Consider the following 17,000-nt stretch of genomic DNA (forward strand, 5'->3'; position numbering starts at 1 on the left):
ATCCCTAGTTGAGAACCACTGCTCTAATCCTATATTTTCTTGGGGTTTCATAAGACATTTCTAGTTCATCCAACAGCAATTTATTGGGCACCTACTGGGTGCCAACTGGTACGTTTGGTGTGAGGCAACAGTGATGACCATAAGAGACAGGCCCTTTCTTCATGTAGTTTATAGTCAAGTCGGGATAACAGATATGAATCAAATAGTCTTACTAAACTATAATTAAAATGATAATAAGTGTTACAAAGGAAATATTCTGGGTGGACACATAACAAGAGGCCATAGCTAGTCTTGGCTATCAGAGACATGTTCCCAGAGGGATACAGAAACTAAGGTCACTGTGTGCATGTATTTCTGTGGGGAGTAGGGGATGGGAAGAGAGTTGAATTTAGGGGAAACATGTGCAAAGCGCCTAAGGCAGGAGTGTGTGACTAGGATGCAGAGTGGTTAGAGATGAGTCCAGAAAAGTAGTCAGGGCCAAATTCGGCAGAACCTTCTCAGCCATATTGATAATTTTGGCCTTTATTATCCTGAAAGCATAGGGCAGGTATTGAAGTGTTTCAGCGGGAGTGCAGTATGCTCAGGTTTTAGGCCTGTGGCTGGCTGGTTGTAGCAGGAGTGCATGGAGGAGCTGAGAGTGATGTGCCAGGCTGGTCAGGATGTTGAGGCTGTAGAGTTACTGTCAGCTGTTACACAGATGGTGGGGGACTCGCCCTTCGTGGTATCCTCATTCTCCTCACTAGGTATGAACTTCGATCTGCTCCATCTCCAAAACCCTGGATTTGAACTCACTGAATTATTATACATTCCTTTTCTTTTTGAACCTACTATATTTGACTGCTTTCTTACTTCTGGCTTTCAGTTTCAAAAATGATACCAGGGTCCCAAGAACAGGGGTGAGGAAGCCTCACTTCATTAACCACCACCTCCACTCTGGGTCCTAATTCTTCCAAAGTTGCGGCAAGATTCTCAGAGATCCAGAAAGCAGTTCTCTTAGGGTCAGCTCAATTCACCAGCCTTGTCCATGTTTGCTTAGTAGTTACTCACCAAAGAGAGGATCTGCTCTTGGCCTTTTGCCTCTGCTATGTGGCGGCGCCTCTAGGGGTCAGAGTTCTCATCAGGCCAGCTCTGAGGTGCTGAGTGTTCTCACACCTAGTTCATTCATGGCTCCTTTGGGATAGTAAGCCTGTCCTGGACCTAATATGTTAGGCTAAGGTTGCTTATGCTAAAATTTACTAACCAGGGACTCAGAAGTTCTTTGACAAGTCCTTCAACCTGCGTCTACAGAAATGCCTACTAATGTCTTGCCCCTCTAAGGAAATACGTTTTCTTAACTGAACAGGAGGACCCCACTGACATGATTCTGCAGGCTTGGGCATTTTAGTTGAGATGGAGGGTGGTTGATGCTCCATTGTCTTTGTTGACCTGTTCTTAGGAAGACTATATTTGGTAGTCCATGTGGGGACTGAACCTGTGACCCTCGTCTCATTAGCATTGAGTGCTAATCCAAGCAACGTCGGCATAAACCCGTCAATCAATAATAAATAACCTTAATGGGGAGTGTGGGAGAGCTGAAGGGACCAAATTTGCATTTTTGCCTTGTTTGCTAAGATGCAGTTGTCAGTGATGGCAATGTGAGGAGATGGTGACTGACAAGATTTCCAGATTGTCAGCAACCTTCTAGACTGCATTTCTTGACCCACACACAAGCTGTTTTAAATCCTGGCAACTCTTATCATTGCCTGTTCCCAAATAATCTTCTGTGCCTCCTCACATATATAATTTCTACCTCTTTCCATAGTGTGTGCATCTTCCCTGCGTTAAGCTGTTTGGTCATCTCGAGTTCTTTTTGAGTTTGTCAGGATTGAAGCCTGAGATGCCTTTTTAGAGTCTCACCAATCTCCTGATATATATTTTTTAATTTCTTGCACAAGTACTCTTTTTCTCCATCCTCATCTGCCTGTTCCTCAGCCTTTGTGAGGTGACAAATACGATATTACCCTGTTGTCGAGAGTTTAGTGTCTCTCTTTTCTTATTGGATCACTTAGACATTCCATATTGTGCACAATAAATAGGGCTCAGTGCTGCTGCCTTACGTTCTGGGGGGACATTTAGCCAAAAAGGCAGACATTTCCAGAGCTGCTGTCTGGAGCCTGTGATGTGCTTCGTCTAGAGTAAGACCTGGTCCCATGTGTAACCTTGGACAAATTTAGACCTGAGTTGTATTCTCCCAGAAGTCCTCCAAAGTCTTTGGGATGTTTTCTCATTTATCACATCTTCCTTTGTCATTTCAGATCTTTGGGAAAAGGGAAACCTGGTATCCCCTTTTCTCTCTTTAGGTCCTGGAGCTCTGTGTTCCCTGAGGCCTCCCATGCGTACGCTTGCTTCCCTCTTCTCTAACATTCCCATCACTTACCGCAGCAGGAAAGGGATGTACTGAGGCAAGCTGCCCCATATTCATATTCTGCTTTTCTGATTTCCAATTTTTCTGATTTTGCTATGTAGAATTTTTTCTTCTTGAAGGACACTCACTTTTAGAGGAGAATGGCAACTGGGATGTCTAAAGTCTGTTTGCTTTTGGAAATAGGGTGGACCGCAGGAACTTACCATCGCACTAAGTATGGATCGTATCAGAATGGAGCAAGCAGAAGGCTTGGAGAGCAACTTTTCCCCCCGACTGCATGTTGCATCCTAACGATTAGAATGAACACTATTTGAAGATATTGTTCCATCTGAAACTATTTGGGCTCTTTTCTCTTTCAGGCAGTTATTCCAGAGTCAGTGCTGTTACTTGGGTGAAAAGGATTTTTTTTTCTTTTCTTTTCTTTTTAATCTTGAGCATATGTAAATACTAATGTATTTACCCTTTGGTTTCTTTCAGTAAGGCCCACCTGAGAAAAATTGAAATCATGCATTTTTCTGGAACGTTTTCTCAGACAGCATAGGAGCACGGGAGCAAATTATATCCTCTCCATAATTTTTTTTTCTCTTACCCCATGATGAATTTCTTTCTCTAGAGGGAGAAGTGATTTTTAAAAGGCTTGAACAACATACTAATCTTTCCTTCTGATAGCCCCTGGTTGAATTACCCCTGAATTTGAAGCATTTACTGATGAAATGATACTTGACATTAACCAATGTTGTATGGAAATATTTCTAGCACCTGGGGAGAGAATAAAGGAGGGTATTCATAACACTGCCGCTGCTGTGTGGCTGAATCTTCCATTTTTCTCGGAACCAACGTGAATTACAGTTGCTTCATGCTGACTGACTTTTCTCCTGGGAGACCACTTTTAGACAACAGAAAGATTTGCACTACTGGAAAAAGTTAGAATTTACAGTATTATTATAATAAAAAAGATTGGGTTTGGGTAATGGTCTGCTTGGCTGGTTGTCAGAACCAACTGGAGGTTTTGGTTTGGGATTTTTTCCTTGTTCAGAATGACAGAAGGTGATATCATATCCTTGTAAATGAAATATGCACTCTTCTTGCTTATAAAGCCCTGCTTAGACTTGGGGTTCAAGTAGACAGCAGAATTTTCCAGAGAGGAGTGAAATATGAACTTGGCTTTAGGTTTTGCATCTTAGAGTATTTTTGATTTGGCAAACTGCTTTGACCATTGACTAAGTTAAAATAGATAACAAAGCTATGAAAATATATGGATGATTATTTAATGTTAATAAGGTTCTTCCATCACACCAGTCTTTTTTTTTTCCTGAGGAAGATTCACCCTGAGCTAACATCCATTGGCAATCTTCCTCTTTTTTTGGTTTGAGGAAGATTAGCCCTGAGCTAACATCTGTGCCAGTCTTCCTCTACTTTGAATGTGGGTCACCACCACAGCATGGCTGATGAGTGGAGTAGGTCTCCACCTGGGATCCAAACCCTCGAACCTGGACCACCGAAGTGGAGGATGGGGATCTTTAACCACTCAGCCATGGGGCTGGCCCCCTGTCTTTTTTCTTGTGAAAATTCTCTATTTACATTTTTTTTTAATCAGAAAAGAAAATCCCACAGCAAACTATGGAACAGTCGTTTCATTCTTCTGTTGGAACATGGAGATGTGTTTATATGACAAGTATTGAAGCAATTTCTTCAGGGATAATCTCAGCTTAGTTGAAATGAGAATTCATACCCTGTGATATGATGTAGGAAGAGTAATGAACCAGTCTGAAGAATCCTGGGATTACACCCCACCTCCAAAGCTTTCCAGGCAGCTGTTTGACCTGTCTGAGCCACAGTATCCAACTTGCACTCGGTCAGTGTGTCTCCAACTGTATTCCACAAAACACTCTTTCTTCTACTGCAGGCATCTGTGTGTGTTTGAGGGAGTGCTGGAATTCATGATCAAATAGAGTTTAGGAATTGTATATATTAGATCCCTTGGAATTCACTTTACATAGTTTGTGCATGCAACAAGTATTTACTGAATCCCGACTATATACCAGGGGACTTTGCTACTACTAGTGGAAATAGATGATAAATCTGGACTGTGCTTTCATAAGGAGATAACAAAGCAGGGTAAATTATTAGAGCTGAATAAGGATGGGAGATGGTAAAAGTTTATTTTGAAGCATAGTAAAGGCTCCAAGAAGTTCCAAATTAGGAAATCTGTTTATGCTTGTTCAAACGGCATTTCCTAAAAAGTTTCTGTAGTTGCATATCTATTCAAATATCGTAGAATAATGGGTCATGGGACACAGTTTGGGAAATGGTGGCCTAGTTATATCCCCAGGGTCTCTAAGTTTTGTGATTATAATTCCTGATTTGTCCAATGCTCATTTTCATCTTCTCCCTGGAGCATGTTGTGTAGTTAACGGTGTACACTGACTAGACAAGTTTGACTCAGCAGAAATTGATTGACTTTTTGCCTTTTCAAGCCACTGTGTTACATACTCTAAGAAGAAGAACTAAGGGAGCTTACCATCCAGTATGTAATTTAAAAACACACATAAGTAACTTTAATACAAGGAAGAAAGTGTTATCAGAGAAGTACATATAGTAAAATACAAAGTTTAGAGGAGTGATTCTCAGAGGATGGTAGACCCAGGACCAGCATCTCCTGGGAACTTGCTAGAATTGTAAAATTCTTGGCTCCACCATAGACCAAGCGATCCAGAAACTCTGGGGTGGATCCCAGCACTGTGAGCTTCAACAAGCCCTCCCATGATTCTGCGCTCACTGAGGTTTAGGAATCAGAGCTTTAGACGTAGAGCTCACTCTTGGATGGGGAATCTCCGAGATCGCTTCATAGAGGAGGTGGCATTTCAGCTAAATGTAGGAAGATGAGTAACACTTGCAGACACAGACAAGTAGAGACCTATATTCTTAAAGGGGGCAATAGCAATACGAGGTAAATTTACAGTAGAGATCTGAGGTCCAATTTTATCTTTTTTACTGGCAAGCTGCGTGACTTTGTCCAAATCACTTAACCTCTCTCGGTGTGTTTCCTCAGCTTTAAAACTAGGGTGTTGCACTAGACAATTTTACGATCTTTTTGATGGTAAAACTCAGTGAGTTTACATGGCTCTGGCTCAGTATATCATGCTATAATCTGAGTAATGGCATGACATGAATTATTTGTGACCCAGAGGCCCAGTATATTATCCTGTACATTCTCTAGCTACCATGGTTTGTATTAAGAAAACTGCACAATAAACATTTTTCTTCTTTTCAGGCAGACATAAGCATTTGCCAGAGAGTAAAACTTGATTCCCAAGTGTGTCATACAGACAGTCTGTAACTGATTTCAGGAGCAGAGACCCAGAACATAAAGTAGTGCCATGAGGATGGTAATTCGAGCGGTATCAGAATAGGCTGCTCTGGAAGATAGGGCTTAGCAATATCTGGCTGTTCTGGGATTCATCAGCGCAAGGAGAAATCCTGCTAGAACCCCTCAGGAATTAAATGCCAGGTTTGTGAGGAGTAGTTCTCTAAGGCAGCTATGGTTTTCTAAGTTTGGAAGTGTACACGTGGCAGTTGGAATTGGTTACAGAGCTGCAGCAATAGCCCTTGGCCCATGTCACCACACATAGACCCCTCTCTGGCACGGACCCCGACCCATGGCAGGAGTCTGGGGTCTGTGGCAGGGTGACTTTCCTATTAGAGCTGAGCTACCCCAGGGACAGTCTCCTTCTTGATCTGCTTAACCCAGTTTTCACTTGTTTCCCATTTTGTATCCCTTCTTCTGAACACCTTAATAATTATAATGTCAGTTAATATTTATGGAACATTTACTGTGTGCCCGACAGGATTGTAAGCCTGTTACGTGACAGTGGGGACTCTTACAATCCCTGTTTTAAAGATAAGGAAACCGAAACTTAAAAAGCTTTGAGTATTACCCCAAAGTCACCCACCCAATAAGTGACAAAGCCTGGATTCAAGTGAGGGTTCTCTGACCTTTGGGTCTAATACAGTAATCCTTTGCTTTTTAGTAAAGAAAAGAGATCCTTTCCTTTACCTTTGATGTGGCTTTTCCTGTTGGAAAAGAAAATGTCAGAGTAGGTTGTAAATTTCCTCCCCTATCTTGTGTCTCACAGATTTTATCTTCTCTAAAAACTGCCTTAGTTAATGATTAAGAAGTAGCAACTGTATGCTTACCACATGCCATGAACTGTTTTAAGGGCTTTATAGTTATTAACTCAAATCCTGGTTGGTAGGCATTATTATTCCCATTTTATAGAAGTAGAAACTTAGACACAGAGAGGTTAAATAACTTGCCCAAGGTTACACAGCTAGTAAATTCAAACCCAGGTAGTCAGACACCAAAGCGTGTGTGCTGGAACCACTGCACCTACAGCCTTGGTGGAAATGGAGGACTCAGTCACAGCATGCACCTGAGCCATAAGACTGCCTTTCCATTTGCAGTTCTCGCACGAGTCATCCTCACCAAGGATGCTTGTAAACGGGAGGCCCTTCCCGTATCAACTTTGTACTTTGTCTCACAGCCCATCATAGCATACTTCCTGAGCACCCTCTCTGGCTAACAAAACCTTTTCAAAATATATAAGATAGGAAGAGATGGAGTGAAAAGAGAATGTTTTTCTAAGATGCCTTTTCTACTGATCAGAAATCTCGGCTATTTAATGAGGCTGTTTTAATGATGTCAGAAAACAGCTTCACCAAAGCAAGCATGGGCACCCTGCTGAGTCCAGGCGCTCCCAGAGAGGTGGCCTTTGTGAGAGCCTTTCACTGCCCTGGAGGTCTCTGCTATTTATTCATCCCCGGAAAGAAAAATCTGTGTGCCCTTCTGAGTCCCACGCTAAGATCCACTCTGTGTGAGTGGGCAGGGCAAGATGGGGAGGCACGCCGGACGGCCTCTGAAAAATAAATGTCTCCAAGACTGATGGCTTGATGATCTCTTTGGAGATCATGTCAAAAATTATTGATTATGGGACTAAGTCGTAGAAAATAGGCTCTGAGGTTGGGAACTAAGTGCTTTCTTTAAAATAATCCAGAAGGAGTAGAAGAAATCAATGTGTAGAGCATCTGAAACACTGTAACTGTCATATTGGCTTCACAAATAGCTTGGCTTCAATGTGGAAAAAGCAATACTATTTTTTTTTTTTTTTTTAATTTTTTTTTTTTTTAAAGATTTTATTTTTTCCTTTTTCTCCCCAAAGCCCCCCCCGGTACATAGTTGTGTATTCTTCGTTGTGGGTTCCTCTAGTTGTGGCATGTGGGACGCTGCCTCAGCGTGGTCTGACGAGCAGTGCCATGTCCGCGCCCAGGATTCGAACGGAGGAAACACTGGGCCGCCTGCAGCGGAGCGCGCGAACTTAACCACTCGGCCACGGGGCCAGCCCCCGAAAGCAATACTATTTTTTTAAAAAACATCTTAACAGTCATCTTGGCATGCTAAAAAAAGGAAGCCAAACTCTTATTCTAATGTTTACTTTGCAGAATTTTATAGAATTCCTAACTTCTAGCACTCATTTATTTTCTAAATCAGTGGAAGAAACTGCAAGGCTTTTAAATTAGTTTGCACCAGATAGGGCTTTTTTCTTTTTCTTTTTGCAAAAATAAAGATACAAAAACCTTATGAGATATTTTGGTTTCAACAACTGAAGCTGACCGTCTTAGTTCTGCTCAGTTTTTTGGTGTTAAATTCAAATTTCAGTACACAATAATACTGTTCCATTTCCGTTTGAAGTATTGTGTATTTGCATAAGATCATTGATTCTGGTGTATGAGAAAAAAATTCTAGCAGTGGATCTTGCTGAAAGAAAAACTCAGGATGCAAAAGTACTAGTTTTCGAGTAAAGTGAATGATGTTTTTTCATATTGTGACAGCATTCTGTGCTTTGAAGGAGTTATAGAAGGATTTGTAAAAGTAACTGTCCCTCAGGGCACTTAAATGTTTACTTGTAAACAGTTAACTACTTAGAGGAGGAAGTAGCGCCAGGGAGAGTCAGAAGGGGTCAGAAAACAAAGATCACGGCAAAATGATGACAAACTGCAGTGCTAAAATTGTTATATAACTTGAAGAAAGACTAACTCAGTTGACACGTATTTCCATTTAGTATCAGCTCTGAACCTGGGAGACCTGAGACCTCGTAATACGGGAATCTCTTCGTCTTTGCGAGCCTCAGTTTCCTCATCTGTAAACTCAGGAGACTGGACAAGACGATCTTTAAGGCTCATTTGAGTCTGTATAATTTCTTGATTCTGTTACCTGAGATAAGATGTACTTCTTCTGGGGGATTTGGAAGCAGCGTATTAAAGACCCCTGGTCCTCCGGTTTACATCTGTGACTTAATGTTCTGTTCAGCAAACCAGTATTCTGTGCCTCCTGTGTGGGATGTGCTATACTGGGAGTGGGAATTGAATGATGCACAAAGGCGTCTCGTTTCTTCTCATCAGGTTTCCTTCAGTCAAGATTCAGGATGCAAATGGGGGGAATCAGAATGAGAAAAGTTCAGTTGAACTGAATTTACCATTGGGGGTGATTTTCTTCTCTGATGACCATGGTGTCCACACTCTTTGGGCAAAGTATCAGCAAAACTACTCTCACACAGATAGTGCCCTGGATGTAGAACAGCGAGTGGGAAATGAGGCAGAAACTGAATTTGTATTTCCCCGCAGATGCTGGGAATAACCTCAGTTTTCTACTTGGAGAGAGTGTAACACGGCCTTTGGTCATTCCCGTATTAAGAGCATTGTCTCATTCCGGTATGTTCTTAATGAACCTAAAAATACATATTCTCCTTTGGAGCATTCTCAGATGATGAAATAAGAGTCTATTGATGCATATGAGGGTATTGTTACAGCTTCTCCTGGTTTACATCTGTGATCCCTAAAGAGGGCCCTGTTGCTTCCGTGTTTCAGCTGAGTGTGTTCCACAAAGAGGTACCTCCAGTCACACTCATCCCTTGGGGTTCTCCACTCTCCTGGGTAGGGTATTTGAACTTGCTGCATCCAGGCTACTGCTTTGCACACTTAGCACATGAGGCATTTCCTAAGGACAGCCAGCCAGAGGAATTGCATGTGAAATTAACTTCTTTTATAAAAAGTTATCCTGTCTTTCTGCTTTTCATGTTTACTATCTTTTCTGCTTATGAAATCCCAATATTAAACTGTACCCTTCTACTTGCCTACTCAGTATTTTCTAGACACTCAGCAGATGACAGCAGGGAGGCATATATCATCCCCAGTGGGAACCAAGTAAATGTGTGCCCAGAATTTCATTTTATGAGAATCTCCTGCAAGGCTGAGTTGGAAAAAAAAATGAGAAAGCCTATGGGGTGTGGAGAGCATGAGTTCTAATCCAGACTCTGTTACCAGGAAAATGAGGTTTGATGGTCTCATATACAAAAAGGGGCATATATAGTATTTGCCTTGCCAACGTTGGGTATGAAAGTGTTTTATAAACTACAAAAATAATTTGTAATATTTTAAAATGTTAAACTTCTATAGGATATTTTTCAGCTTTCAGCCAGTAATTGGAACTAGTTAAAAACCAGAAAGGAAAGAACCAAACAGAAGTGCTGGGTGGGTTTTATGCTCTTGTATCAAAGATAAATGGTGACTAGTTCAATAGAAATAAATTATGCCATATGTGCTTCTAGGAGGCCTTAATTATTTCATTCTTGTAACAAGTAATTTAGAGATAATGATGGTGTAATGGGAAAAGGCATGGACTTTAGAATAAGACGGGCCGGGGTTTGAGATCCTGCTCTGCTGCTTACATTGGTTGGGCCAATGTCCCAACCAAATAGGTTAACTTTTCTAACTTTCAGGTTTCTAACATGTAGTTGGGTAAAATAGTACCTATTTCTTAGGGTTGTTGTAAGGATTCAATACAACAAAGTGGGAAATGCCTGACACAATGTGTAAGGCATAGTGTGCAAGAGGATTTATTTCCCATCCCCTTATCTCCGCATTCCCCGTAGAGGAGAAAGAGAAGCAGAAGGTGAGGGTCCTGCAGAGTGTGTCTTGGTGGAAGAACTCATAAGTTGGGGGATTCTCAAAATCTGAGCCATCAGCGTGTAAATAGACTTAGCGGTTCTTTGTTAAATAACCCTTTCATCCCCCGTCTATTTTAAATACTTGACAGATTTTACTGGTTAAAATAGGAAACTGTTTTTATCTTTTAATCTACCTACTTATAGGGCTGTGGTGACTGTGGAAATTTAATAGTAGCTGATCAAAATAATTGGAAGTGATTCCTTAAATTACTCTTAAGAAAACAAATCCTTTGTAATTCTTTAAAGTTTTCTTGCACGAAATTTTTCTCAACACCCTTGTTCTGAGTAGCACAGGCCATTCATGGACATCACTTACATCATGCAACGGTTTAGGGATTGTCCTCTCTGCTTTGTTCCTTATATGATGGTTTGTTCCTCCTCATGGGAGTGGATTATACAGAAATCTTGATCAGTTTAAAAGCATGACAAAAGACGGTAATACCTTAGAAGTATTTCTTTAAAAGACCTTAGGTTGAAAAGTGATTATGTAACCATTGGTGAACAATGTTAATTGAGGAAATAGTAGAAAATGCAAATATGCCCCCAAATCCCACAACACCGTTAATCTTTCTTAAATGTAAAAATGCAGTTGTGCATATAGATGTTTAAATAAAATAGTATAATCATACCACATTTATTGTTTTATGATCTTTTATGCATCTGAAAATACACATTTTTAATGGCTGTATAGTATTTCATTTTATGAATGTGGCACAAATTATCTGATTCTCTATCAGTGGGCTGTTAGTATCTTTTCAGGTTTTTTTGTATTGTAAACTGTGCTATAAATGTACACTTGTCTAATTATTTCCATAGGATAATTGCCTAGAAGGTAATTCTAAGTCAAAGGTAAATGTACTTTTTAAGGTTTCCAGGACATATTTCTAAATTGAACTTCAGAATGCAATGGATCTCGTGCCAATGAACAATGCCATCAGCAGTGTGAAAGTGTTATTTTAAAAAAAATCAGACAAAGTAAGGTTAAAGCTTAGTGATCTTGAATTCTTTGTCATCTAGTGTGGTGGGTTTTCTAATTTTTTTCTTGTATTGATGTTTTAGTAACAAGATTTTATAATAAATTTATTGGGGTTTTTTTGTGAGGAAGTTTGGCCCTGAGCAAACATCTGTTGCCAGTCTTCCTCTACCTTATGTGGGACGCCTCCACAGCATATCTTGACAATTGCTGCTAGGTCTGCAGCCTGGATCCGAACCTATGAACCTCGGGCTGCAGAAGCAGAGTGCGTGAACTTAACCACTACGCCACCTGGCCAGCCCCTATAATAAAGTTTTTGAAAAGCACTGTTTCGTAACAGTTATTTCCTATTCCTTCTCCCACTTTCCTCTAGGTTAATTTATTTTTTCTCTCTCTCTTTTTCCCCCTCCAGGATGGAAGTATGATGTGATGGATATAACTATGGGATACTGTGTGGGTACACGGCCTCCTCCTTCTTGCCTCATCCTCCTGCTTCTCAAGCTTTTGGCCACTGTCTCCCAGGGACTTCCAGGGACTGGGCCCCTGGGCTTCCACTTCACACATTCCATTTATAATGCTACAGTGTACGAGAACTCAGCAGCAAGGACCTACATCAACAGCCAGAGTAGAATGGGCATCACCTTGATAGATCTATCCTGGGATATCAAATACAGAATAGTATCTGGAGACGAGGAAGGCTTTTTCAAAGCAGAGGAAGTCATCATTGCAGATTTCTGTTTTCTCAGAATAAGAACTAAAGGTGGCAATTCTGCCATATTGAATAGGGAAATTCAGGACAATTATTTATTGATAGTGAAAGGTTCTGTCAGAGGAGGGGATTTGGAAGCATGGACCAAAGTGAATATACAGGTTTTAGATATGAATGATCTAAGACCGTTATTTTCACCCACAACATACTCTGTTACAATAGCAGAAAGCACACCTTTAAGGACTAGTGTCGCCCAGGTGACAGCAACAGATGCCGATATCGGTTCCAATGGAGAATTCTACTACTACTTTAAAAACAAAGTTGATCTCTTTTCAGTTCACCCCACAAGTGGTGTCATCTCTTTAAGTGGACGATTAAATTATGATGAAAAGAATAGGTATGATCTGGAAATTTTGGCTGTGGACCGGGGAATGAAACTCTATGGAAACAACGGAGTGAGCAGTACTGCAAAGCTTTATGTTCACATTGAACGTGTAAATGAACATGCCCCAACTATCCACGTTGTCACTCATATTCCTTTCTCACTGGACAAGGAGCCGACATATGCTGTGGTGACAGTCGATGACCTAGATGAGGGGGCCAATGGAGAGATTGAGTCTGTTTCCATTGTGGCTGGGGATCCTTTAGATCAGTTCTTCCTGGCTAAGGAAGGAAAGTGGATGAACGAGTACAAGATTAAGGAGAGAAAGCAGGTAGACTGGGAGAGCTTTCCCTATGGCTACAATCTCACTCTTCAAGCAAAAGACAAGGGGTCACCTCAGAAATTTTCCACAGTAATGATAGTCCACATCACCAACCCCAAAAGAGACACTGTCCCAGTTAGATTTGAAAAAGAAATGTATGACGTGAGCATTAGTGAATTTTCCCCTCCTGGTGTCGTGGTTGCTATAGTAAAATTAAGTCCTGAACCGCTAGATGTGGAATACAAATTATCTCCCGGTGAGGATGCCCAGTACTTCAAAATTAATCCTCGGTCAGGTCTGATTGTCACAGCACAGCCACTGAATACTGTTAAGAAGGAGGTTTATAAACTGGGGGTGACAAACAAGGAAGGAGATTTAAAAGCACAAGTCACTATCAGCATAGAAGACGCCAACGACCACACCCCAGAATTTCAGCAGCCCCTGTATGATGCTTTTGTGAATGAAAGCGTTCCGGTGGGCACGACCGTTCTCGTGGTTTCAGCTTCTGATAAAGATAAAGGAGAAAATGGGTACATCACTTATAGTATTGCCAGCCTCAATTTGTTACCATTTGCCATTAACCAGTTTACAGGTGTTATTAGCACAACGGAAGAACTGGATTTTGAATCCTCTCCAGAAATTTACAGGTTCATCGTAAGAGCCTCTGACTGGGGTTCTCCATACCGCCATGAAAGTGAGGTCAACGTCACTATTCGAATAGGAAATGTCAATGACAACAGCCCTCTCTTTGAAAAAGTGGCTTGCCAGGGAGTTATTTCCTATGACTTTCCAGTTGGGGGTCACATCACAGCTGTCTCAGCAATCGATATTGATGAACTTGAACTTGTTAAGTACAAAATCATCTCTGGAAATGAACTTGGTTTCTTTTATTTAAACCCAGACTCTGGCGTTTTACAGCTTAAAAAGTCACTGATGAATTCTGGCGTTAAAAATGGTAATTTTGCCCTCAGGATTACAGCAACCGATGGAGAGAATTTTGCAGATCCCATGTCTGTTAACATTTCAGTCCTCCATGGGAAGGTGTCTTCAAAGAGCTTCAGTTGTAGAGAAACTCGTGTGGCTCAAAAGCTGGCAGAGAAACTACTCATTAAGGCAAAAGCAAACGGTAAGCTGAATCTGGAAGATGGATTTCTTGACTTTTATTCAATTAATAGGCAGGGACCACATTTTGACAAGTCATTTCCTTCTGATGTGGCTGTGAAGGAGAATCTGCCAGTTGGTGCTAACATCCTGAGGATTAAAGCCTATGATGCCGACTCTGGCTTCAATGGAAAGGTGCTATTTACAATATCTGATGGAAATACAGATAGTTGCTTTAATATTGATATGGAGACTGGGCAACTTAAAGTCCTTATGCCTATGGATCGAGAACACACAGACCTCTATCTCCTTAATATCACCATCTACGACTTAGGTAACCCACAAAAATCTTCATGGAGGTTGCTCACCATCAATGTGGAGGATGCGAATGACAATAGCCCGATTTTTCTTCAAGACAGTTACTCAGTTAACATTCTTGAAAGTTCAAGTATTGGTACTGAGATTATTCAAGTGGAAGCCAGAGACAAAGACTTGGGTTCTAATGGTGAGGTGACTTATTCAGTCTTGACAGATACGCAGCAGTTTGCCATCAATAGCTCAACTGGAATCGTTTATGTAGCTGACCAATTGGACAGGGAATCCAAAGCAAACTACTCTTTAAAAATAGAAGCCAGAGACGGGGCAGAAAGTGGCCAGCAGCTGTTTTCGGTTGTCACTCTTAAGGTTTTTTTGGATGATGTCAATGACTGCTCCCCAGCTTTCATTCCTAGTAGCTATAGTGTGAAGGTTCTTGAAGATCTCCCCGTTGGCACTGTCATTGCTTGGCTAGAGACCCACGATCCAGATCTTGGACTGGGGGGTCAAGTGCGCTATTCTTTGGTCAATGACTATAATGGGAGATTTGAAATTGATAAAGCAAGCGGTGCCATCCGCTTGAGCAAAGAGCTCGACTATGAAAAGCAGCAGTTCTATAATCTCACAGTTCGGGCCAAAGACAAAGGGCGACCTGTCTCTCTGTCATCTGTTTCCTTCGTTGAGGTAGAAGTGGTGGATGTCAATGAAAACCTCCATACTCCCTATTTCCCAGACTTTGCTGTTGTTGGATCTGTAAAAGAAAACTCACGTATTGGAACAAGTGTGCTACAGGTGACTGCCCAAGATGAGGACTCCGGGAGGGATGGAGAGATCCAGTACTCCATCAGGGATGGCAGTGGTCTTGGAAGGTTCAATATAGATGATGAGAGTGGTAAGTTTAATATTTTGTGACAGAAGTGCCACAACCTCTCATGAACGGTCACCAGTGGAATAGTAAAGAGAGATTCTCACACTAAAATAGAATGGAAAATGAAGTTGCGTTGGTGCAGAGATGATGCAAGTAAAAGCTTTTCCTTAGAATGCGTTGATTTGTAGGAAGACCTGGTTATACAGTAATAGCCATGTTTTTCAGTGAGAGTCCCTGTGTTTTGTCATTCTTGTTCAGCCTTACTATTACCAGGTTATCTTTTGGTAAGCATAAGTAATTGTCACCTCTGTTGATTACACTTCTGACCTTCATTAAATTAAGGGCACTGATAAAGTAAATTACATTTGAATGGGCTTTAAATTAGAAGTGTGAAATGGATTTTCAAATGGATCTTATGTGCCAATCTTTCCCTTTATAGTAATGCTTTGCTGAAGTGATATTACATTAGTTGCTTGCTCTTTCGTGTTTCACAGGCATGTCTTGCCCCTAACTGACGGGCATTTGCACCATGTATGCTCCATTACTCTATGGAGGTGTGCCTCTACAAATGTCTACATGACAGACTAGAGAAGGCATGTTGTGGACATTCTTTACAAAAAATTCATTTTAAGATTTTATTTGTAAGAACTGATTTTTTATAGAAACATTTTAAAATATGGGGCAAAATTGTACCAATAGTTTCATTTTTCTCTACCTATTTATTCACTCTCCATCATAGATACAGGTATATATATGTCTGTGTGTGTATGTATATATCTATTTCTATTCTTGTTATTTTCATTATTTGTCTTTAGGAGTACATGTTCCCAGACACAGGCATATGTATGTGTGTTCTTTGATTAGCATTGTACATTTTTCTAGTCTTCTTTAGATTGTAGATATCTCAAGACAGGGGCTGTGTCTTCACCATTCTTGTGTAAATGGTATTATTATCACTTTACAGTTTTGGAGACACATTTATGTATATTAAATCATTTTCTATAACACTCACAGGGTGCTTTTTGTTCCCCGTAATGATGATGATGATTAAAATAAGTAGTGGGATGGTGTCATTATAGGGGGACTAACTGTATGTCAGTAATACTAGAAAAAAGATTTGAGAAACTGTATTCAGTATTGGATAGGAGTTACAAAACTGTATGTACCATCACAAATTTAAACTGTAATTTTTGTATACATGGGCTCTACTTATGGCTAGTGTAAATTGTAAAATTGGTTTCCAGGGCCATAATGAAGGAAAAGGTAAAGGTCAAGAAAACTGGGTTCTGACTTAGCCACATACTCTGTTTTATTGTATATAACTCGCCATTTGATTGGAATATATTTTCATCTTTGAAGTACAAAATGAGAAAGCAAGGGAAATAACTTTTACTCTGTGCTAATGCTTGACTAGTAGGACTGATGACTTCTCTGAGTACTTACAATGGGCAACACACTGTATGAAGGGTTTTATAGTCAGGTTTTATTTAATTCTTCAACAGCCCTGTGAGGTAGAACTAATAGTCATCAACTCATGAACTGACGTTCAGAGATGATCTATAACTTGGAGCCTAGTTTCAAACTTAGCTCGAGTAACTGCACTATCCAATGCTATCTCCCATCTAAAGACAAGTGTGGGCTTCCTGGCATGTTCCTAGATACATTTGAATTTGGTGTTGATCTAGAATCTGGAAGGCAATAAAGCGTTAAACAGATTGCAAAGTCCTTAGGACCCTGGTCTCATTGACTGACAGCACTGGCCATTAATCACCCTTCCTTTTTCCTCACAGTCCCATTGTTTGTGTGGCTCTCCAGTGAAAGAAGCTTATCTTTGGGACTCAGGTGGATGTGGGTAGGTGGGTC

At 40.8% G+C, this 17,000-nt stretch overlaps 1 protein-coding gene across 1 annotated transcript in view; it reads left to right on the plus strand.

Moving 5' to 3' along the window:
* The window catches only part of FAT3 (FAT atypical cadherin 3), a 615,042-nt gene that overhangs the window by 112,950 nt on the left and 485,092 nt on the right, over positions 1-17,000 (plus strand). Inside the window, 1 exon segment of the mRNA XM_046684612.1 lies at positions 11,853-15,161. Coding sequence (XP_046540568.1) covers positions 11,870-15,161 — 3,292 coding nt within the window. The 5' untranslated portion in view covers positions 11,853-11,869.

This window comes from Equus quagga, chromosome 14 (assembly GCF_021613505.1).
Source record: "Equus quagga isolate Etosha38 chromosome 14, UCLA_HA_Equagga_1.0, whole genome shotgun sequence".
NCBI classification, from domain to species: domain Eukaryota; kingdom Metazoa; phylum Chordata; class Mammalia; order Perissodactyla; family Equidae; genus Equus; species Equus quagga.